General features: G+C 36.1%; 1 protein-coding gene across 7 annotated transcripts in view; it reads right to left on the bottom strand.

The window, feature by feature from the left end:
- PCDH11X (protocadherin 11 X-linked) overlaps positions 1-25750 on the bottom strand; it is a 514007-nt gene that overhangs the window by 463642 nt on the left and 24615 nt on the right. For 6 of the 7 annotated variants that reach the window (XM_064462890.1, XM_064462891.1, XM_064462896.1 and 3 more), the window contains exon 2: positions 129-712. The exons of the other annotated variant lie outside the window; for it this stretch is intronic. In XM_064462890.1, coding sequence (XP_064318960.1) covers positions 129-668 — 540 coding nt within the window. In that variant the 5' untranslated portion in view covers positions 669-712. The remainder of the gene's footprint in view (positions 1-128; positions 713-25750) is intronic. 7 annotated transcript variants of the gene reach the window in all.

The following is a 25750-nucleotide window of genomic DNA, read 5'->3' as shown; positions in this document are numbered from 1 at the left end:
GTCTCTGCAGCGTACCGTTACTGTGGTACACAGCTTCGTATTTCTAATGGGTTGATGAGGAATGGCAACATTTGTGGGAAGACAGTAACACAGACAGCAAGTAACACAGAAGAATGGAAGAAACCCACCTTAAGGAGTTCATAATGTTGAATACCATTCACACCAATGTCCGGATCGATGGCAGATGGGACAGAATACCGAGAATTAATTGCTGTGTTTTCAGGGATAGAGATGTTAATAACTGTTGAGGGGAAAAGGGGGGCATTGTCATTTATATCCTCTATTAGGAATCTGATCTTGACCAGTCTGAAAACTTCATCAGGCAAAACAGCAACCTCCACCTCATAAAAGCAGCGATTCTCACTAAAGATGCCAGAGCAGAGCTTCTCTCGGTCTATGCGGTTTGCAGTTGTGAATATCTCACCAGTGTTCTCTTCCACCCGTACCAATGGTACATCCCCAGTCTTATACACAAGCTTGAACTGTAGTGGTGAGGAAAGGGGCACATCTGGGTCCAGTGTTAGGTTAAGATCCTTGAGCAAATTGCCAATGAGGACATTTTCAGGCAGTTCTTCCCGCACGGTATAATTCTTCTCCTGTGCGCCAGATTGAAACACAATACAGGCTAATAAGACTGCCAAGAGGTAGGTTCCAGACAGCAAGTCCATCTCCAGAATGACTAATGAGTATTCGTGTAGAATGCCAAGAGTAGCTGGAAAAGGAAAAGAAAGAAATAAAAATTCTTAAAAATTTAGGGAACACTGTTTTTAAAGTGATGGAGACATGAAAGGAGTACCTTCCCTATAGCAAATAACCTGAACTGTTTGAAAACCCTATCAGAAAAGTGATATTTGACTTAACAGACCATCAAATGCATACAATTTCTTGCACAATTTTTTACTTAAGACTGTTTACTAAACACTGAGGTAAGACTCTTAGAACTGGATTGGAGTGAATGAACAAATAGGGATTTTACTATTTATTTCCAGCCCAAGATTTTCCTTTGCTCCTTAAGAAATCTCTTCCTTTGAACACTCTGCCACATTGTCCTCAATCTTTTTGTTTCCAAAGTAAAAAGTAGGTAAGAAGTTTGCAAGCAAGCATCTGCTGAGAACCAGGTCTTTTTATACCTCTTGCTCAGAGACTGGAAACCAAGAACACCTGCCTTAATTTTCCCCCACGTTTGGCACTGACAATATTATGTAATATTTGTTAACAGGAAAGAAATCTGGCTATTTTTAACACAGGAACTCTTAAATCGGCAAGAAAATGTTATCTAGATAGAGTCTGGTGAACTTCAGCCAACACTAGCTGGAAATCTGTCTCACACAGGGACACTAATACAGCAGTCCTTTTCTTTAAGATGACAAGATCTCATTTGATCCTTGGAAGTAAACATAAGTAGTAATACTCAACTCACTGAAATTTGGATTACATGGCTAAATCCACAAGAGCAGGGCACAAATTCTAACACAGAAGGAGAACAATAAAACATCAAAGGTTTTCCATATACAGCTAAAGCTAAAAGGAAGAGTAGACTTGTAACCCTCTTAGTTCCCCAACTGCCCACCATATTGCCAGATAATTTCCATTTGGATACTTGTCCTTAATTTCCAAAACAGCTGAGATTTCTTTTGCCTTCTTTGAGTTTAGGGGAAAAAGAAAGAAAAAATAAGAAAAAAATTATATAGACTGCACAGCAACATTCTGGTATGAGACAACATTTAATACATCTCCTGGAGAATGAACTGTAAAAAGTTTCACATAATCTTAAATCTGGTAATGCCTGCTCATGTATGAGGTAAGTACTCTGAAATAGCTATACATTTAAAGTGAGATACAGATTTGTTTTCTGCTGAAGAAAGAAACTAGGTTGAAAAGTGAAAAATTTTCTTGAGTAACAATCTATTCTCCTCTCAAGATCGTTAACAACCTCAAGAAAGATGGAAGTAGAATGGGATGATTCAAAGGTACATACAGGTATCTATGTACCTACAGCTGAGAACTTTTAGAGAAAAATCACACTATTGAGGTCCTTGTATAGAATATGCTGCTCTCCCTAATCTTTGCATAACTCTGCCTTTTGAGGATTTAGGATAATCTAGGATAGCACTTCTTTATGGTAGATGCTCAAGAGTTCCATCTAAAATGATTTTTTTTAGTTAATGAAGTTTTTAGCTTCTACCAGCTTAGCATTTGTTTCAAATATACCTGTACTAAATCACCTATATTCTTTTCATTGTTTGGGTAAAAATGTAATTTTTTTCCTACCTTTTCTGATTTCATTCTCCCTGCCATTGCATAGATTGATTTACTCCTGCAGATCAAGTAGCAGTGGTTGAAGAAATTACTGAAGCCAGTAATTGTCTTCACCCGTTAGTTACTGCCTTTCAGCAGTACACTTTTAGGGTAATTTAAATTAAAACATTTGACTTTACAGTGAAACAGATTAGGAACATTTAATATTGCTGTTCCATTTCAACCCTGCAACCTTCTTTTGACTGGGACTGATAAAGAACATTCCAACTAGATCCGCAAGGTGTATCTTTCCACATCAGCACGATTTAACTGTAAAGCATTTTCCGGCTTTATGGTTATACAAAAGGAGCAACATGAAATAAAAATCCAATCCTGCAAGTCTTCACTTATGAAAAAGGGCATTGCTCACTGGAGTAATTCAATTAACTTGAATGAGAATGCTGACATGGCTGAGAACTGGATATGCAGTTTATTTAGAGCTGTTACTGCATTACCTGCAGTATTTCAATAATTCACTGTATTATTGGCAGTACTTTAGTAATTCAGTATAAGGCACAATACAACACTAAACAGGCATTCAGGAGTGATGAAACAGTGTACTATAAACAGCCATTTTATAAAGAGATAATATTAAACTCTAAATATGTAAACAAGGATGTCATCAGCAGATACTGATTATCATTAATGGTAACACTATGGTAGCAGCATGACTTTAATGAAAGATCTGTGGTGATAGTGTACAAATAAATTAGATTGACTTTTATGATTTATTAACTGTCTTATATTTCTGGAAATACATCTCCAGCAATTGTCACCCCACTAAAGCAACTGCCCATACGCATTCAACCTGCAGAAAGCTCTTATTTTGGGAAAGTACATTTTTGTATCCACTATTATTAAAATAAATATATTTACATTGTTTCCATGAAAAACACCAATAAAAATGTATGGGTTATAATTAAGAGCTGATATCTAAATGTTGCCCTCAAAACAAAAGTTCAGAATGGTACCATGTTCTGTGAATACTGAAAAGCACTGTTCTGCCACCCTTTCTTCTCTACTTGAAGTTAAACTGAATAACAACAAAACGGGGAAAAAAACTCTTCACATCCTGATGTTTACAGAGTAATACCTTAAACTTGCAGCTCATTTCTGAGGGGAGAAAATAAAACCAAAAAAACCAACCATAAATATAAACCAAATTCCAGTGGCTATCCTAAATCCTTCTGTGACAATACTGATGTAAGGATTGCCTATAAATTAAAATAATATAAAAATATTGTACGGTCATGTATATACACCTTCCAAATAAATAATCTTACTCTATAAAAAAATCTTTTTATTATTAACAAGGTTATTAACGCCACACTGCTCCTCTCTCTATATCTACATATCTATATCTACCAGGAATTTTAGTCACACTCAAAACAAAAAGTTTGTGTTTTATCTATCAAGTTTTACAAAGCAATTTGAGGATGAGTACACAAATTGAACGGTCTAAAGAGTTCATGAAAAACCTCCCTGAATCAATTCTGAAAGTTGTGATAGTGTCAGTAGATAACTTATATTAAAAATAACCGATAAGAATTCCCACAACCCCAGCTATAACTGCAGTGGAGTTTCTAGGGATTATGAAATAACAGCAGGACTCAAAGAGGTTTGTCAGGATAACTGCGGGGTGAAACTTCTTAGTGTTACACTACTAAGTGTATTTTTATTTGCCTTTTTAAAATGAAACAAAGTTTGAACCATTTCATTAAAAATGTTTCTGTCTTATTAAAGAAAATACATTAAAACATGGAAATAATAGAACACCACTGCTGCAAACCATGTTAGATAAACGCTAACATGACTTTTTGTGGTGTCTGTTACTGCAGTAGATTTTCCTAAACTATGAAGAAAGGGTATAGACATGTAATAAGTTTTGAGTTTTAACTGAAACTGTTCAGTCTCAAAGTAGAAAAGCAACCAACAATGACTTACAATTCTTGAACTTCTGTAGAATGCACTATTTTTAAATGGTTTTTACCTGTCTTTCTAAACAATTCTAGGAACAGTTTTGAACCGTTAAAAATGGTTCAAGAGCTGTAGACCTTTAGGGGGAAAAAACCCAACATGACTCAAGTATTCGCTTAGATATACAGTGGCACATCTTATGCCATGGGGAAAGTATTGTTCTATGAGCAACCTATTTACATAGTCATCACGGTGTCTTGCCTGTTATTTGTACCACAGCACTCATAGGAATACTATAGCAACAGCAATGCAAAGAAAAAAACCATGAGGTACTTTCAGGCTGCCAAGCATCATCCTGAAAGACATTTACAAAATCAGAGTATTTCTAATGACATACAATATTTAATACATCTCTCATATTTGTCTACATGTCATAAATATACATACCACAAAATGCAAAACCAATATAAATACAAATCCAAAAGCGAATGGCTAAAGAAACCGTGAATGGAAATGGCAGGGTCAAACAAAACAAGACAGTAATAGAAATTATCAAAAGAGACCGTGTGAATGGTAAATGGTAATAGATGGTGGAAGAAGTTAGAGATGAACTAAGGAAGACTGACAAGATAAAGATATGAAAAGGAAAAAAAGAACGAAACTGGGCAGAAAGGCAGTCACAGTGCCGTGTGTGGAAACAGCCTTTCTTCATGACTGGAGTATAGAAGCAAAAAGAAGAAGGCTGAACAGAGTAGTCCAACTCTAAAGGACCTGTCATAAGCTCCAGCACTCTCCAGCACCTTTAAGGTGGTAAAAAAAAATTAAGAATAAAATTGTTTAACAGAAGGTAACATTAAGCTTGCCAAGCCATTTTCCCATCTTTCAAAAGAATGCACTGATGTCTGTACTATTGGCTTCTGTAACGAGTAAGGCAAACAGCCCAGATGGACAGGATGAAGGGTAGGAGGGGGAAAAAACAATTTGAGATTTGCTCTCTTTCATCTGAGTATCTCTGCACTTAAATATACCTGCTTTTCTGTCCAGTGTACCAAATATTAATGGCATAATTTAAATACTATCATCGTTCATTATTATCTTCATTTAGCAGCTGTCAAATCATACCTTGAAAAGTAGACAGAATATAAAATCTTTAACTACCTAATGGAGTAAGATGTGAAGGTAGAATCTAAATCTGTTCTTTATACACAATGCTCTACCTGGTCCCATTGAATCAGAATTCCTCTGGCTTATTACAATTGCTGTTTCTTACTTAAGAGGATCAGAGAAAAGTATAAATGCAGTAAAGAGTTCAGGTGTCCACTTCAGATGAAAAAGTAACACTATTTCTTGATACCTGGGTTCAGATTTGACTTAGAGGAGGAATAAATAAGCTGTGGTAATATTTTGTAACTGCTATATCAAGTTTTAAGAAGAAAGTATTATAGACTATTTTTAAAATTTAGGACTATTACATTCAAGTCCAAAACTACATCAGTATCCAAATAATGAAATCATAATACAGAAGTCCTGAAAATATCACTCCCATTCTTATCGTCATATTCCTAAACCTATTTTAGTTACATGGACAAATTTAGCTAGTATACCACACTTTTTCAATACAACATCCCCTTCATTTGCTGCTAATCCACCGTGGACTCCTTAAATAGGAGTATTTAAATCCCTGTGTTAAAACAGCGTTTCTCAGAGCAAAAGATCCTGATGACATGGGCTCTCTTTGTCAGTCAATGGCACGATTGTTACTGAAGAGTGAGCTATTTGCAACTATTTCAGTTCACAAAGGCTCCCTCTGAAGTATCCACTGATAATTAATCAGTTCTATGCTAAATACCAGAGGTTTTTAATTTCTGAATCATGTTGATATGGATTTCAACTTTATGCTGTAGACCTCAGCTGCTGGATTGTCAGGCAGGATGTTTTCTGGTACTGTGGATGTTTAGTGTTGGGTGTTTTGGTTGGTTTGATTTTGGTTGTTGGGTTTTGGTTGGGGTTTCTTTTCCTTTAAGTTACTAACATAGCTGAATACAGAAATGTCTATCCTTTGTCACCACACATACCATGTTTCATTTAAGGAGCTGGCTGGTTTTAAGGTAGTTAACTTTTTTAAAAAAGGTAGAGACTTCACTAGTATTTCTTACCATTTTTGGTGACAATAAGAAACACTACAAAGATGTTGCCTGACAGGAATCCCCCTCACTTTTTTTAAGGCCAGGCAGAAATTGTAACAAAGAACCTGAACTCATTTTCACACTCTATAATGTTTCAAACATAAATTATTTTGTAGTCATCAATATTTATCTACAGGATCCACTCCCTACATAGTATATTTCATGATCATATTAAAAGAAAAAGACCTACCTCAAAAAGAAACACACAATTTGTTATATTATCAAGGCTTTCAAATTCATTTCCTCATATGATTTTACTTTAAATCCACTAAGGGACTGCTTTATTCTTTGATCTATGTTTTATTAGCGTGATGGTACTGACTTCAATGAGATTTCTTTAATTTTTTTTTTTCCCCAGTGATGAGCAAAATGAAACTGGAAATTCTTATTACCAGGAGAAAACATCACCCCACATCCATTTAAGTCAATAAAAGAAGTAAGTGTGAGCCACAACTTGCTTACAGTTAGATGCTCTCCTGACTCAGAATCTTCATGGCTTTTGAAACAGTAATTTTAGGGTTGGGTTTTTTTTTTACTTTACCATCACAGGGGGTAAGAAATACTCTTCACTTGAAGAAACAAAAAGTTAATGACCATAAGGCAAATTCTTCCACCACATGAAGAAGCAGCCAAGGTATGGAAAACAAGCAACTGATAAATCCTTAGCGAAACAGAATTCTGTATTCCTGATATTAATCTGCAACTAATAGCAAGAGTGCTCATTAAAACTTGTGTCAGGATGCTGGAAACAGTGAACAGAACTATAAATACACAACAGGCAGTGAGCATGCTGAATGGACAAATTGAACTCAATCACATTACTATGTGCCATAAAGAGCAATTTCTTTTGTTTCAAATGAATCCCTGTAAAACTGAAGTCTCTTTTTTACTAAAATAGTAAGTACAGTCCATGTTTGGGGAAAAATGCATCTATCACCCACTCAGCAAATACTTTAGAAATATCCTGTAACTGATTTCAGAAGACATTCAGGCAGAAGATAAGCAGTATCAAATTTATTTATATACTGGTAACACTAGGAAATAGATAGCCCTGCTAACAGCAGTGAAACAATTTTGAACCAGAAATAGAAAGCTAAGGGTTGAGAACAGACATCTTGGGAACAAGGTGAAGATCTCTCTGATAAGTATGTCTATTGCCATTTTCTTAGAAAGAAACACTGGGATACCTGAACAAATAGGAAAAAAAAAAAAACCCAAACCCAGCACACAAACCCGCTCTAAAGCTGCTAATGTTGCAATTCCAAAGCTAAAACAACATTGCTCTACAAATTCAAATATATATTCAATAAAATGCAATGACCGACTTTCAAAAACGATACAGAAAATCGAGTTATTAATGGTATGATTCATAATGGCATTTTCTTAGTGTTTTATTTGTGTGTTTGTACACATGAATACATTTTACAAATCAAGCGAAAATTGCTCTAGTTTTGTTCCTTGAAAATCTGTTCATGCCTCAAATCTGAAAATTAAATCTCTGCTAAAGCAAACAAAAGAAAAGTCATCCATGAACTACTGGCAAAAGAATGCAATACCACAATAAGAAATTATGTGAAACCACATATGTGATCATTGGATGTATTTCAACCTCACCAGATTTTTATTCATTTTAAAATGAAAGTAGATCTGATTTTGGTCACTTTTGTCAAATCCCTTGAAATGGCAATTGTCAAGATCACCTGTTTCATACATAATGCATTTTGCTTTACTGCCTCGTGGCCAGTTAACTTTCATTATCGAATAGTAGAAAAATGCACTTCACGAGGTCTACTAAACAACTCAAGTATTTGTGAATAAGGATGGGAATATTGCTCACAGATGAATGCTATATTGTCTATTACCAACTTATACTAAATACAATTCTGCCTAGAGTCCAGTCATACATAACAATATTTCTTCATCCTACAGTAGCAGAAATCAGCTGCCTTCTTCCATCCCCCCTTCAGTTCAAAACACAGAGATGATGTAACTACACTAATTTACACTCATTTAACCAAAAGTTCCACTTGTGAGAATACTATTCCCAAAACTTTGGGGGGGGGGGGGGGGGGGGGGGAAATCAACACAACCTACATATATTGCCACTTTTCTTTTAAAGAAGTATTGAGTTTAAAAAAAAAAATCTTATGTTTATATTTTGTAGTTCTTGTTAAACCCAGGGTATCTGGAACTTTGCACTAATTGCATCAAATTCCTGATGGGGGGGGAAAACTTCTCCTGGGTGTCAGGATTCACACATTAGACTTCAAACGATACCAGAACCTTACTTTTTCTACACATTTCTTTTTCAATTGCTTAAATGTTTGTATTTCCATCAGTTTCTCTCTGCCTCAGCACAACATACCCAGAAAAGGCCGAGTGTCCTGTTAACAAACTCTCACAGATTTTGGTAACAAGTTCTTACAGCACTCAAAACCTGAAAGGAAAAGAGTAGCTGAACTTTCACCATAATTCCTGCTCAGCAAATTATCAGCGTGCCCATGTAAAACAGGACTAGCAGGCTACAGCAACAAAGCATTTATACAACATTTTATTATTTGTTTATTCTGACCTCTCATCAGGCTGTCTGGAAACGGTCACTGTGTTCCATTTCTGATACTGTTAGGCTCATGCAGGATCACGTTTAAACATACAAAAGTCATACACTTACATGGCCCTCAACTAATGTATTTCATTACTTATCATTGTAATGAATAACTAGCTAAGCATCAAATTTTTTCTTCCTCAGTAAAATGGGAGGAAAATAGTTCAGTAAATTTTACATTCATCCTCGTGAACGCTTCACAGAAGCAAAATGTTTCCTATTCAATCTATTTCCTTCAAACAAAAGTTTATACAGTACAGCAAAAAAGAAATTGTTAACAGTAGCATAGTCTCCATGGAAGTCTTCAGACAAGAAACAGTATGTTTTTCATCCAGTGGCAGCGTAACTACTAATTTTCATATGGGATTTTTTGGTCTTCTTAAAGATAGCTTAAATATAAATGAGATTCAAACGAGAAGGTACTGGTCAAGAGTCTGAAATATAAAATACATCATGAAAGAGGTTTTCTACACCTCTGTACATATCTCACCAATTAACAGCCTAATCACCATGTCTGTCCAAAGTTGTCGCATGCAACGTGTGGATACAATACAGAAGAATACATATTTATAAATCATAAACTCAACTCTGGAATCTCTAAGCATACCACGAGTATGGAACTAGTTGCACGTGTTGGAATAAATTTTCTCATCATTTATGTATGGGTCCAAAAAGCAACCACATTTTTTAGCTAACTGACCCTACGTAAACATACTATATGAACAAAACATTGCCGTATGTAATATATGACTCTCCGATGAGAACATGATTTGAGAGCAAGACATTTCCAAGGGCAGAACAAAACCACTTGAAGTTATATTAAAATATAAAAAATATTCCTTTAAAAAAAAAATGCAGATTGAGACAAAGCAGAAAAGTAAGATTTTAAGTAAATGTCTCTCTGCTCTCTGTCCTGGGAGGCCCGCTCCTCCCAGACAGGCTTACCCTGACCCCAGCCAGCTCTAGGGCTTATCACTTCCTCTACAGACCCTCCGGCAGTCTCTAGAAAAACCCTTTATTGTTTGTTACCTGGACACAAAGACAGAACCACCATCTTCAACTTTGGAAGTTCTTGGGGTAGAAATTGCGGGAAACCTGGAGAAATACCACAGGTTATCGCTCCGACCCCTCACCCTGTCGACCGCCTACGCCCGGGCGGCTCCCTCACAGCCACACCCGCCCCCTCCTTCTGGAAGCTTCCCGGGAGCGGGCGGGGCCTGCGGCCCTCCCCTCACCGCGGGGCTCCTACCTCAGCCGCCTACCCGCCTTCCCACCCCCGCCTCTCGCCTGAGGGTGGCACCCGCCGCCTGGTGAAAGAGCGACAGCTGACAAGGCACCCCGCCAACTACCACCGCCTAACAACCACAAATGGATGGTCAGTCGTCATCTATTCGGTAGGACCTGTGGCACTGGTGTGTGCATTCTCTGTTCCATGAGGTATGCAGACGGGGAAAACTTGAGGCAAGGACAGGCTGTAATTTTTTCTAAACTTTTACAGGAATAAACACCAATTCTCTGCAAATTCTGCCCTGAGTTACCACAGGCTGGCCTACATAAATGCCAGTATTTTATAGGTTCAGGTGGAGAGGTTATTCTGCGTTCCCTTTCCCAAAGCCACTTCAGTACAACACTGTTGGTGCAGACTTTCAGTGGTACGAAGAAAAATATCAGTGTATTTAGAGTCTATAAAGCACTCTGGGGATCGGTCAAAGGGAAAGGTGCTGTGTACAGGTGATAGCAATAGGAGCTGCAGCATTGTGTGGCTTTAGAAAAATTTTCTCTGCAGAAGTGAACCACCCTTTTTCCTCTACTAATGATAGGAAATAAGTGTATATGAAATAAAATTAAATGCAGTTTGATAAAAGATTTCTTGTGATTTATTAAGTGGGAGACCAAAAGCATCTAAGTTTGATCCCAGCTGGTTACAGTTAAAAGAATTAAGATCAAGCCTTACAAATTCCTACTGTACGTTATTAAGGGCATGAATTTATCTCTTATGATACTGTAAAATAGATAGCATAAATACATATTTAAAATACAAATTGAGTAATATAATTTTATTATTTCCGTGTAGCACAACTCTGTAATTACCCATTGTTCTTCCAATCCTCTGAAGAAGGATTTCCAGCCTTACTATGTTTGTAGCTTGAAATGACCTTTGGTTCAATATGTTGATACTGTGCAAGTAACTGAAGATAATAACAACAATAACAACTATTTTATACTGTGCCTTATGCAATTTTTTTCACATTATTTGATTTGACTTTCAAACAAAAGATGTATAGCAAATTATGCATGAATTGCAACAAAACTTAACTTAATCCATTCTATACTGATGGAGTAGGAGTGAACTTTTAATAACTCAATGTTACCATATGCATGACTATTAAAAATATACCAACTCTTGAAAGGTAAAATCATATAAATTTTTGAGAAATTTCTCTTACTAGTAAAAAGTATCAGGCCTTATTGATAGATAATAAAAATAGGTCTTTAATTCTATAGTTTATATAGACAAAATGTGAAGTATATTTCTCTGTAATTTTTTAAATAATAAAAACAAAACAAAAAAAAACACCAAACCACCACTGGAATCATGTAACTGTTCTGGGAAGATACTTTCTAGTGCATAGCACCTCTCATCCTGACAGATCCCCAAACTGCTGCAGGGATTACAAACACATGGACTGCTTCTCCAAATGCTGAAATTCTGTCACAGGAGCACTACACTAAAGTGATTCTGGAAAGGGGACTGAAAACTAAATTATCCAGTGGAAATGATGGAGCATAGCTGTTTAGACTTGGGAGAAAGCAGCTACCAAAATTCAGTCAGACTACTTGTACAAAAAATACTCAGTAAAAACAGTCGTAGAAATGGATGAAGCAGAATTACAAGAATACTTTAAAATATGTTACAGTGGTTTGGTGTTCAGGACCTGATTTTGTACTTTAAATTTTGTTTTACCTGTATGGTAAATATGGTTTGAAAAGTGGAAGATCTGTTAACAATTTTCTATTAAATTGATTCAAAGCCCCCTGAAATCAGTGGCATCTTCAGTAGGGTTTACAAAATTTGCCAGAACTATAGCTCTGGAAATAGATTGCCTTAAACTTAAGCATGAAGTGAGAGAGCCTACATATCTCAACAACAGAACTTTATTACCTATTTGCATATACTGTTCTATGTCAGCATTGAATGCTTAATTTTAGATTTTATTACAAATGATAGGCCAGATCAAAACAAGCTATGGTCTTGACTGAAGCCCGCCGTGGTAAAGCTGATGCTCAACAGAATCTCAGAAAACTTTGTTTTTAAAATTTTGTCTAGATCCATTAGCTTTACTATAGCTCCTTCACAGTCTTTTACTCAAATAATGGAAATTGTGTTGTTTGCATTTCTTCACTGCCTCCTCACTAAAATGTGTCAACAATTAGGATGACATAAAAGGCGTTCTGTAATGTGGACAAAATATTTCAAGCTAGAAATCTGCACGTCCATTGACTCAGTGTGGCCAGCCTACTGCCAATGGTGTCCAGACACAAGTTATGTGGCAATGACTCAGTCTTGCAATGTAGAACATAAAAGTTTGGGATATTATTTCCCATCCATTCTCCTTCTTCTGACATGGTGCAAGAGGATGAAGAGCTTCAAAAGGTTTTTAATGGGGTGGGGGAAGCCATACCTACATTTATAATGAGAACAGTGTACATCTGTATATCAGAGTCCTGTAGGTCATCGATGTTCATGAAAAAGCTTTTAAAAGTCACGTTGAAGCACATTTTCTCACACAACATCAGGGGTCCGTGATGCATTTTATCATTACTGGTACACTGCACAGAACATTTTTTAAGAAAATAGAATATGAGATCTTGAAAGTAGGAATTAAATGTGGAAAAATCGTAAAGGAATAATGTGAACAATTATTAAAGTTTCAAATAAATGCATATTCTTCTTCCTCTGATTTGTCTAAAAGTCATGTCCCTACTCCACAAACCCAAGTGAAAAAAACTAATTTTGCATATAAATGGAATGACTTTCACTACTTGATAATAGCTTATTATTTAAATGTAAGAAAGATAGAAAAGAGCACAAAAAATACCACAAAACACATACCAGCCTATTAGCTAAAGTAATCACAACACAGAGAATCTTTGAATAACATGGGATTGTATTAATTTCAAGCTTCTCATATTGGTGACTTTGCCTATTTCAGTCAACTAGAAATGACCAAAAGTTTTTTGGTTATTTCTGGGAATTAGACGTTTGTATTAGGATTGTAATAGAAATGTAATGAAAATACATCAGATAGACTGCTCCTTTACATCAGTTAATTGCACCTCCAAGACTAAGACTTACCAGAAAATGGGTTGTTTTCTTCATATACAGAAGTCGTTTTGAATGACTTCAGCAAGAGCAACATGAGTGACACGGGGACATTATTATATGTTGTTTCACCAGAGAGAACAACAACAGTGATAAGATTAACTGCTCCGTCAATTACCGGTAAAAGAAGTAGAAATATTGATTGGTGATTAAACGAATAGAGAAAATAATAACATTTCAAATCTTTAACCTCTGACAACATAACTGTCAGTCAGAACTCTTAATGATTTCCAGTAAAACAGATGCTCAGAACTTAGAAAATTCAAACCCTGAGCGTTTAGTAAAGAAAACTTGGTGTTCTGTTACTAAAGTCTATCAGAATTCCAGTGTTGCATTATATGCAATATGTATTACGTGCACTAGAGCAAATTTACCAGAGAAAACATTCTATTCTGGAAGTATTAAATTATTGTGGTATTGAAAACTAGCCACAATTTCTATTGAAACATAATCATTAGGAACAAAATATCAGAAGGCCTAACAGGATTACTAGAATACTTTTCTGGAACTTAATGATGTTAGTCCCATGTATACTTTAAAGTATTATGACATATTTTGAATCTTTTCAAACATGCAAGTATATAAGAAGAGTGTGATATGGTGTCTTAAGTTTGCAGGTCTTTTTGCCTAATAAAATTCACTATATTTTATGTGATGCAGTACATTACACCTATTTTCTGATATCCAGAGATGATGAGTTCCTAGAGACAGTCTAATGTCTCACAGTGATGTTTCTCCGTGTGTCAGTAGAAGCGTATATATCATCAGTAGCTCATTTACTACTGCTACTACCAGCATTAGTGATGGGATATTTTGTGTGTGTGTGCGCGTGTGCCACTTATCACAGATTTTTTTTCTTTTTTTGACAGAGTTTGAGAAGGCATATTATTCCTTAGTGTACAGTGTGGATGGATGCTGCATTGTTTTAAATGGAGAATCATTCTCTGTAAGCTGAGGGATACTGTCAAGTCTGATTTCTTTAAAATCAGTTCAAGAGATTCATGCTCAGACTTGGCTGGAATGTGGAGGCTTACACTTTTTGATCAAATGACAAAAATTCAAGTTCTTGTCATTCCTCTTCTATTGGTATGCAATGTTTTCTTGTAGGAAAAAGATAAATAATTAGACATTTTCATGGAACACATTATATTCTGCCATATATTTGCTAGTTTGTTCTACACTTACTCAGATTAAAGCACACAAATATCACTTTGAAATATCTTTTCTGTCCCAGCAAAATACAGTCATCTGAATCCATTGTTTAAATTCATATGATTTCAGGAGAAAACGAAGCAAGTAATTACACTAGCTGTGCAATGCCCTTTCTTATACAATTAGAAATCAGTGCAGTAGGGCTTTCTGTTGTTTGTTCATTTATTTGCTTTATAACAGAGACATTGGGGGAATTCAGTTGAAAAAATATCTGCAAGATTAATTTCCAAGCCAATGACTGAAAATAGTGTTGCCTGGAATGCAGATTATGTTCCGTTCCTTGGTTCACATACGTACTTCTCAAGTGGTCTCTGCAGAACAGTAAAAGCTTTGCACTCTCCTTGACTGCTAATATTTTAGAATTCTACCAATGATAGATAAGGTAATCATTAGAATTTCAGCCATCTCATTAGTCTTTCGTTTGACCTGAAATTAACAACAATCATATTGAAATAAATCTGTGGTTAATTATTTAGCCATTCAATTGAACAGTAAAACTATTTTTAATGAAGGTTTGTTAGTGAAATGATTATTTCATTATATTTTAAATAAATGAAATCCATACTTAAAAAAAAAAAAAAAAAAAACAAAAAAAAAAACAACAAGCAATGTCCAAAAGCTCAAACTGAACACCACCTCAAGTCACCACGGATCTCCTCCTTCTGACACTAACAAGAGTCACAGATCAACAAATGAAAACATCGAAATTGCTGAAAAATATAGTTTATTGTGGTTTGTTCTAGCACAGGACTCAGGTTGCAATACTCAAAGAGCACAGGTCACATCTAGCCTTCAGTTACTAAAAAACAAACCAAAAAAAAAAAACAACCCCCCAAAAAAAAAAACAACCCCAAAACAAACAGCAAGGTGTTGCTTTGCTTACTGTTCTTAATGATTGTTTCCTACAGATTGCTACCTGTGATCAGATTGAATCTATGTGTACAAGTAACTCCTGAAGAGTTAGCTGTTACATTTGGTCCTTAGAACAATAAATAATATTGACCCTTTTGATGTTTCTGAGCATAACACAATAACTCATGAGGTTTCTAAAACAAATCCTACTACTACATTGTACTTGCCAGTTTTTAAATTCCCTCAAGTGAATGTAGAGCTTACAGTTTAGAGCTCTTAATTCTTTTGGTGGGAAACTTTGATCTTTTATGGTAGCGGGAAGGAAAAAAGGCACATATAGCTAGATATTTCAGTGATGCCAGCACTGTTAAGGCGTTGCAGGGTAGGAGGGGAATGTTTTCAATACAAGTATTAATGAGTTATTGGTCTTCCTGAAGGAAACATACAGAGAGGAACTAAATATTGTCTGCAAGACAAGAACAAAATAATTGTGTGCTAAGTTGGTTTTAGGTAGGCTGTACTATCTGCAGCTTTCCACACATATGTTACTTCGCATCAGATGGTTTAAATGCATCATCCTCTATTACAGAGGAAAGATGCATTTTTATTTACTTCTTTTTCACTCAGTGCTATTGCAAATTGTCCTTGTGTAAGTCTCCCTTACTATGTTTTAGCAAGCAGGCCACCTAGTGCCTAACAATAACAAGTACTCCATAATGACTTTAAGTGTTCTGCAAGACCTAATATTACCCTTAGTCAGCTGGGTATAAAAATCACACTGCCATGTTACAACTCTTCAAAAATAATAGAGAATTTATTTTCCACCACCACCATCCTAGAGTAGGATTGTACCAGTTTCCTATAAAATGTTGAATTATGAAATAGCTATGCACCTTTTTCTTGTTAAGAAAGACCAAATTCTTTTCTTTAAAAGCTAATTTTGTAAATAATCAAGCTACTTGTAAGATTTCAATTGTTTCAATCTGTTGCTGAAAAAATAAATGCCAGTCTTTTTCTACATATAAGATTTCCCATTATTCTTGGACACATGTACTTTCTAATTTAATCTAATAAAATGAAAAATAATGTAGTATTTTAATAGTGTAAATGACACATCTGGTATTACCATTACAAGGGATATTTCCTCCTAGTTTCATTTGTGTCAGTATTTTAGATTCCAATTCAGCTTTTTTTAAGATTGTTGGCAAAGTTTCCATAAACATCAAGAGATACAGTGCCTGTTAAGCTTTCTGTTTCATCTTGGCAATATACTGATTTCCGGTATACTGGAATGAAAATTCAATAATCTCAAGAAGCAACCAATAGTCCCTCAAAGTAAAAAAGACTATTTCTTCCTTTACTCAATTTTAAATTACCCTTAGTGCTTTTTTTTTTGAATAGTGAAATTTTAAGGCTGTGGAATGTCTATGTTCAAAGCTATCAGAAGATACTGAAAATATTTTCTTGTTCAGATTCTATAGACCAGTTTTCAAATATTCTCATTTGACATGTCTCCATGAAAGTAGGTCATCACAAATGGTTTAGTCAGAACCAAAGCTTTAGTCCTCCTGGACTTCAGTGGAACTTAGGTTCCCACAGCACTAGGAAATCTGTCTAGTGCTAGATGTCTCATCTAGTGCTGGATATCTCATCCAGTGCTTTAGTCCTCCTGACCTTTAGTGGAACTTAGGTTCCCACAGCACTAGGAAATTTGTCTAGTGCTGGATGTCTCATCTAGTGCTGGATATCTCATCCAGTGCTTTAGTCCTCCTGAACTTTAGTGGAACTTAGGTTCCCACAGCACTAGGAAATTTATGTCCAGTGCTGGATATCTCATCCAGTGCTCTTAAAGTCCAAGCTAAATATTTTTTCAAAAATCTATTTACTCTGAAACACATAATACCCTGATTCTTCTGGTTTAATTTATAACTTACTTAGGACTTATGTGTGTATATATATGTGCATATAAACACACTGCTTATATGGAAAAGAAATAATGAAAAGCATTCAGTAAAATAAACTTTTTTTGAGCATTAAAGCAAAATTTAAGAGAACATGCCCACTACTTACAAATCTATCTCAAGGGAATAGAGATTTCCTTGCCCTGAACATTTTGTAGGTGACGGTGACCGTATAACTGTCCAATACTACCCAGCACCATTTAGATTGCACTGCATTTACTCCTGATGAGATTTACTTTGATGGGCATTTATATCTACACCAAAAAAAAAAAAAAAAAACCACACCAAAAAAAAACCCCACCCACTCCAAGGTGTTAAACCTGCCTAGAACAGGAAGTAAATTCTGAATGTGTTTAAAAGAAAAGAATCTACTTCTGTGATAAATGAAAGCTTCCATTTGCCAAATTTTAAATCTAAATTTAGATCCACAACAGTAAATTCCCCTGTAGCATTTTGTGAGCTTTTTAGAGTCTCAAAGGGAGAAGGAATTATCCTTTCTGAAACATGATAGGTGATTTACCCATCTCTTGATATAGACTAGTCATGTATTAGAAGGGTAAAGGACATCCATCCATACCTGCTTGACTGATTACTTCTGCTTCTGTGATTTGAAAGGCACCATCATTACTCAGACATTAATAATGGGGGAAAAAAAAACAACCCAAATTGAACCATTATTTATCCCCTACCCCAAAGAATCTGGAGACTGTAAAACAGAGCCAGTAATGTCTAGGATAGTTAAAAACAGGGTACATGAAACAGATCATGACATGACCATGAATCTCTCCCATGATACACTGTCAGTTGGATATGAATGTTACAATATACAAAATTAAAATTTATCAAAACAATACAATCTAATACCAACATGCTGAAGTGAGGTGGCATTCCCAGAACCAAGAATCATGGGCTAAATTGGTCTCTAATGCAGATACAGTGAACAATATCATAATGCAAGGATTAATTTTCAGGTTTGCTGGGGCTCCTGCAGCGGACAGAATTTTCAGTTTTTCCAATCTTGAGGAACCAATTAGGAAGCAGGATCCAAAAAGTGAAAACATCAATACTGGCTGCGAGAATGGCTGCACTAGCAATGCTGCTTGCCCTTTGCTGCCTAGCAGTTTTCCTTCTTTCAGAGTGACAACTGTAAAAGAACTTAATCTAACTACACGTTAGAGTAGAGGACCTGTGACTGGTTGTTGTCATCAATGTGTAACATCCCTTGGGTGACAGGTTCTCTCATTCATCTGAGTGCTCATGCATATTGACAAGGAGCTGCCTGCCAAAAATGACAATACTGTACGGTATTTCTTTAGCTGTATCTCACCTTCTAGACTGCTGCATGCCACAGGATAGTCTGCTAACCCAGACTTTTTCACAAGTAGATCCTACACCAACAGCATTCTTTCAGGTCCTTAAGAACCGGGGTCCTTCCCTGGAAAACGAATTTTTTTTTTTCTGATATGAGTGAAGGGACTTCAAGGCAGTGAAGTCGTGCATAATTAGGCTTGTCCTATTAAAAGGCTAATCTATAAGGCTCTGCCTTTATTCTTTCTATCCTCAGCATAAGACCAGATTAGAAATAGCAACAAAAGGGTTTGGTTTCCTGACAGACTAAAGTAGGCTGGAGGGACAATGGAATTGGCCGTTGCAATTTCAACATTGGCAACTATTCTAAGCTCTGAGTACCATACGCTGCTGCAAGCAGAGTGTAAAAATGACAGCATATCTGTGTACCAAATCTAGTCCTGCAGTAGAAATGTGGGTATTATTTGCAAAGTGGTTAATCATTTATAATTCTTCTATTTGAGGAAATGGCCAATAGTATTAGCCATGCAAGCCTCTGTGGGCTAATGTAATTAGTGTTATGCATTCTAAGACCAGATAGAATGGTATTAGAAAGAATGGAGGACTATTTTAATTGGATGATGGCAAAATCCCTCTAAGCACTATGGCTGTCTCCTGTCTTCAAAATCCTTTAAAAAGTTCACAGATTTCAATTGTTTTCTGTAGTAACAGTATTTCTATCTAAATTATATTAAATGTGTCAGCTCATTTCCAGAGTAAAAATGATAAAAGCACATTCAACTTCTGCAAAGCTGATCACTTTAAAGAAAAATATAAGATAATTAAAAGCTGTTACAACTGACAATACAACACTGCAGCTTCAAAATTCTCCCCTAATTACAGCTGCTAACTTTTAATAGCAGCTGTAACAGTGAGTCAGATTTGACATTACAATAGCATCCCAACCTCTTCTTTGGGAGAAAGGCTCTTGGGAAAATACGATTACAAGGTGATCATATCCAGCCAAGACCACTGCAAGTTTTGAAAAGCCCATGATTGCTTTCATTTTTATTCTTGTTGAGAAATCTTGATTAGTTCCCCTTTGTTTGAATGCAGTCTTTTATCAAGGTCAAATGTAACCAGGTGGAGCTGATGCCCTGAAAACATTAAGGGGCCTTAAGGGGAATGGGCACTGCTCCTTGGAAAGACCTTCCTGTATAGGTAATTTCTGAGCTGAGCGTAGGGCTGATATAAATAGCTTTATACCATTCCTTTCTTGTAAAGTATTTGCATGACAGGATAGAGGAAGGGCATTCTGAAGCATACTGTACTTCTTGGTTTGGTATTAATTAACCTTTTCTTAGTTTGGTATTAATGTGTTACAGAAGGCAGAGAAATTCTGAAACTCCTATAGCTTAAAAACAGTGGATGTTTTTGCCTTCCAAGAATATAGTGTCTCCATTGCCTTTCACAGGGATTAAAGGAGGGACAAAAATGAAAATTAGAGCCACTTAGGCTTTTTCTGAGCTGTTGACTCCTGGTCTCCCAGTCAGCCTGACTGGAGATCGGGTAAGCATGTGTCTCCTTTAAGCTTGTGCAACTAGCATTTCTTTCTACAAAAGGAGGATACAAAAGCAGAAAGGTCCGAATTCCTTATCAGCACAAACTGAGAAAATTCCCATGACGGACATTTTGTCCAGAACCTGGGAAGACTTTGTAAGTCCTGTGTTTTATATTACCCATAGGTTTAAAGTCTTATGGCTACACATCTCTATCCTCTCAGGACACTTACTAACCCTCATATGATTTTGGGGACATGTACTGTATCTGACAATATTTAAACCAAAGTGCTTTTTAAACCAAATCACTTTCAGTGATTTTTATCCATCACTGAGAATTTGCAATACGAAGAAGTAGTTCCATCAGATCGTATTGGTGATTCAGTGCACAGAGAAATTGCAAATATCTTATGAAAAGGAAAACACACAAAATTTAATCACTGGTCTACTGTACTGAAATGAATGCTAAGATAATTCTAAGATCAATACAGTGTTAGAATAAAAACTGAATCAAATTCTTTTCTCAGATAGTCAGCGGTTTAGGCTTGTCAAATTAATGGGCAATTCTTTGTAGACTTCATGGCTTATCCTGTCAGTTTCTCGCATTAAGCAAAATTACTATTAAATAATTCCTTCTGAGGAAATCTTTTGGCTTAAAGCTAATGCCAACATTCAGGTATGGAAGATTTATTTCTGTAGGGTTTGACCTGCTATACATGCAAGCAGAAGGAAGAGCAGAGGAACATGATGCTGGGGTTTTCAGTCTCTAAAGTACCTTCTGATTTGTGGTGTTGCATAATTCCCAAAGAGTGACACACAGTCTATTTTGAGAAAGGGTGGAACAGAATGGTGAGAAAATATGAAGTGTTGAGTTACCACCCGTTAACAAAAATCTTCCTTAAGATACAGCTGCTTGTAAAATCCATATCTCTGTCACTGAATAGCTACTAAGAGCTGCCCCCAGGACAGAGTTTCGAAAGGAACCACCGTCCTGTTGCCATAGTAGGACAACACAACATCAGTTAGACACCCTGTACCAGAAGGGTCTGATCCAAGCATCTGCAGTTCCTATGTGGCCATCTTGCGACATTTCTAGATCCATTATAATTATTTTAAAATATGTGGGCATCATGGAGAGAGCCATATAAACAATTAATATGGACCCAGACATCATTGCCATCTGCTATGAAATCTTCAGTGGCCTTAGATGTGAACCACATTAAATCCTTCTAAGGCTACTCTTGGTCTGACTATACGCCACATAGACCTTGCTTGTCTCCCTGTCACACTGGGGAGTGATCAGCTATCCTGAACCTATGTCATTCACTCCAAAGTGATCATGGGGAGGAAAAATATTGCCACTGTTGTTTCAGGTCTCATCTGGTTTTAAAAGTAATTGAAGAGGAACATTTCATTCCATTAAAAGTATCCCAAGAGTAGAAGTTAGTGGAAAAGAACTTCTAAGAGCAAACAAGGAAGGTTCTAAAAGAAAAATACCCATGGTATCATATCTCAGACACAAATATTTTTTTTTAAATTACAGGTGCTCATAATTACTTGTTAGGGAGAAAACTAATTATGGGAGTCTTCAGGGAGTTTAAACATGGTAAATACTGAGAGAAAGCAGCCTGGGTTTTTGAAAGTGATTTGTATACTTTGCTTACACTTTCATTCCTTGCTGGTATGTAACCATCTCTCTTTTCTTTTTTTCATTTTATTATTAAACATAAGTATTTTTATTTAAGTGTGAGAAATAAACCTCAGTTCTTTCTGAATTTCCTGCTTTTAAAAGTCTTAACAGGTTTTCTTCTTATAAACAGAGAATACCCCCATAAACAGAGAATGCTCCCATGCTCACTAAATGAACGCATGAGATCTTGTGTTCATCAACAAAAAGAGCTGCCTGAATGTATTCTGTATTGCCAGTATATATTTAAGCCACGGTGGAAAAATGTATGTCTTTAAAATTTGAATGAATTTTTTTTATACTGAGACAAATAACAAACATTGAAATATTTCATATATTACTGTGGAAAATTGCTGTTGTACTAGAACACACCATATGATAACAGATACAGATGTGCCTTACATTTAAACATTTAGAACAGCTGAATATGTCTTGAGTAAGGCTTTTGCATATGTCCTAGCTATCTTCTGTACACTATGTATTGCATCGTTGTTCAGACTCAAATTACCACAACCCCAAGGAAAATGTGTGCAAGCTACAAGCCATGCGTCCCTTTCTATATGTCAACTATGTTAGCAAAATAAGGAGCAGAGAAGAAAAAACTCAGTTTTATTGTACATTACTTAGCTAGTAGCTTAATACAGCATGTCTGGATTCACCAGTAAGTTCTAGAGTTAATCACCATAAATTAGAATTAAGTATGATAAACTGTGACTACTCAGCACTGTGGTTTATCATATATGGTTTCCAGTTGCATGTCATTTAGACAGGATGCTATAAGCTTTAAAAATCTCCTCTTCCACTGACTTCAGGAACACAGAAAAGATGGAAAAACTGAATTAAATAAACATTCTTTCCATTAGAGAAAAATAGGACGCCCCTTCTTTCAGTCACCTTCCTCTTTTTTATACAAAAATATTTTAAATAAACCAAACCAAAGCCTACCTCAGTATAATCCCAATAAAGCCAATGTCATAGAGATATTATTCATTTTGAAGAACAGTACAGCCATGTACTATATTATTTTGATTTGTATTGACCTTCCATTGACTTGGACAAGACTTCCATTGCCCTAGTTCGATTGGAGTCAGTGTTCATTTTGACATCATGAGACATTCACTGCTATGGTATTTCTGATCTTGTATCAGGTCAAAATATCTGCAGAGCAAAAATTCTGTTGTATAAAAGGCATAAATTGTCTCTAATATTATGGCATTAGGAATTTTGTCCCCTGAATGCTAAATCTGATGACAATGAGTAACTATACTTGCTGAAGTGGCTAGTCATGGACTAACTATATGTGTTGCGTAGCTTTAAAATATGGCACCTTGGAACTGAAATCCTGTGACCGAACAGTTAAAGATCTGTTTTGTTACCAGCTTTTTACTTGGCACAGCTATTCAAGCGATCGGTTAGGTCTAATTCTAATATTCTTTTCTGTATACTTCCCACTTAGATCTAGATTCGTTTGAATTTGTAACAAGCAGTCTCATTCTCTATTCCATCTACGTCGCAGTGACAAATTCTTAAATGATCAATCAGTGATTAGTTACCAGAAAATAGCTACCCCTCATTGAATTTGGTAAAATGTGTCTAGTTGTACAAGTATATTAATTAAGAAACTCCTGTATATTATTTGATTCATTGTAGCAGTCCAGAAGTGATATTCTATCAGGATCCTGAGGACAGCAAGTAGCAGAGTACTTCTCCTGGACAGACTCCAGTGTAGGCAGGGATTTCTTTTGGGTGGGTGAGATCCCACATGAGGCAGCACTGAAAGGAAAAGTTGCTCAAGAGAGCCAGCAGATCTTTAAGGACAACCTTCTGCAAGTAGAACACTCCATTCTGGCAACCCAGGAAAACAAGCAGGCATACCAGGAGATCTGCTTTGTTTCACAGCAAACTCATGACTGCGCTCCAGTGCAAAAGGGACACCCACAAGACATGAAGGTGAAGACAGACAATAGAAACTTTGCCCCTCTGACTTTAGGAAAAACGTCTCTGTGCCTAAAGTCACAAGGTTCAAGGAGAAAAGGAACTACCAGCATAGAAAAAATAGCAGGAGGACATAGGCTGGCCCTTTACTGAGGTGCAGAGTGAGAGAACAAGAGACAGGTTCATAAGCCAAAATGGGAAAGGTTCTGGCTGGATACTATGGCAAAAAAAACCACTTGGGATAGTTAAGCACTGGAGCAGGTTGCCCAGAGAGGTTGTGGAATCTCTTTCTGTGCAGGTTAAGACCTGACTGGACACAGCCTAACGCAATTAGATCTGAATTCAGTGCTGAGATTGCTCTGAGCAGGAAGAGATTGGACTAGAAGCTCCCAAGGTTCCTTCCTGCGTGAATTATTCTGTGATTCTATAAAAATTTAATCACAAGGATAAGATACAGGTAAAAGTATGAGCTTGATTTGTGGAATGCAGTACTTGCATTTCTTTAATCTTGTGCCAGGGTAAAGGTCTTAAGAAAACCTTCACGGCTACCGCATGTGTGTCAGGTCAAGAAGTCCGTGTCAGTTTTTAAATATCAGCCAAAGATTACCAAAGACAAAACCTTGGTGAGCACTTTGCATAACTGAAAAGGCAAATACTTGGTCCTCAAAACTATTTTAAATAATTCTTTGCAGTACCAGGCTTATTGGGCATGTTTTTACTTTCTACTAATGAAAATTATTTGAACCATGAAAAAGGTTCACCTTTAATCCCAAATACTGATTCAAGGGAAAAAAAAAAAGTATTTTGTATGTATTATAGATTCATTAAAATATTCAGCACCTCTTGAAAACTGGAAAATTTGCCAGCAAATGGAAAAAAAAATATTTCTCACATGATGTAAATAGCACTTAGTATCATAGTGAAGCACACCATTTTATGTTCAGAACAATGCTTCAGTATTTGTTACGACGGTATGTGTTTTCAGTGAGAGGAAGTATTCATACTCACCATCAGGTAAATTAAAGTAATGTCTGCATAAAATAAATACTTTCCATGTCTTCCAGATTTAAAAAGGACTGATGCAAAGCCAGAATCTACAGAAGTGTTTTATATGAATTTCTGCTTTCTGTGATGCAAATATATATCAATTCCCTAGCCTTGTTACCAGGGCTTTGAGGAATAGTTATATGAACCCTCAAACACAATGCAAATTTCCAGCTGTTACAGCTGTGCATCTTACATGCTGCAGTGTCTGTAGACATACAGCTAGAGGACTCTCTTATGTCCACCTGATTACTGTTGCTGCATAACGATCATCTTAGGAAACTACATCTGTGTTCTGTGTATCTGAAAAACTTAAAGCAAGTTTTTCCATTGAGGAAAGACAAAATAATACAAAGAAACTGTAACAAAGGGGAGTAAGTACATTGCCTTTAAAGATGGAATTAAATATGGATCAGGCACAAGTATCTGGTTTCCAAAGAAAACTCTCAAGTCATGAGCAACGTTCTAAGCAATGATAAATTCAGATTTATTTTTAAAGTTGTAGTTGTGTAGTTATGAACATTTTATATAGTTTCCCTTGATAAATGGATTACCATCCTGCACTTTCTCATAAACAGGTATGTTAGTTAATTTAGTTTGTAAATAGATTAAATGTGGTAGGTATCTGAGATCGATACACATTTGTCTAAATATAAACCCACACAAAACAAAACAAAAATTTTTTTCTGCATTTCAACTTTACGGCTAGCAACTTTTTAAATGGATGGAATATATAAAGGATGCCATACCTCTAGTCAGAAGTTAGAAGTGCCTCAGAAAATTTCCTTATGCTACAGAATGAAAAAAGGAGACAAAAATACAC

The sequence above is a fragment of the Phalacrocorax carbo genome, chromosome 11, assembly GCF_963921805.1.
Source record: "Phalacrocorax carbo chromosome 11, bPhaCar2.1, whole genome shotgun sequence".
Lineage (NCBI taxonomy): Eukaryota > Metazoa > Chordata > Aves > Suliformes > Phalacrocoracidae > Phalacrocorax > Phalacrocorax carbo.
This window is presented reverse-complemented; position numbering and strand designations above follow the sequence as displayed.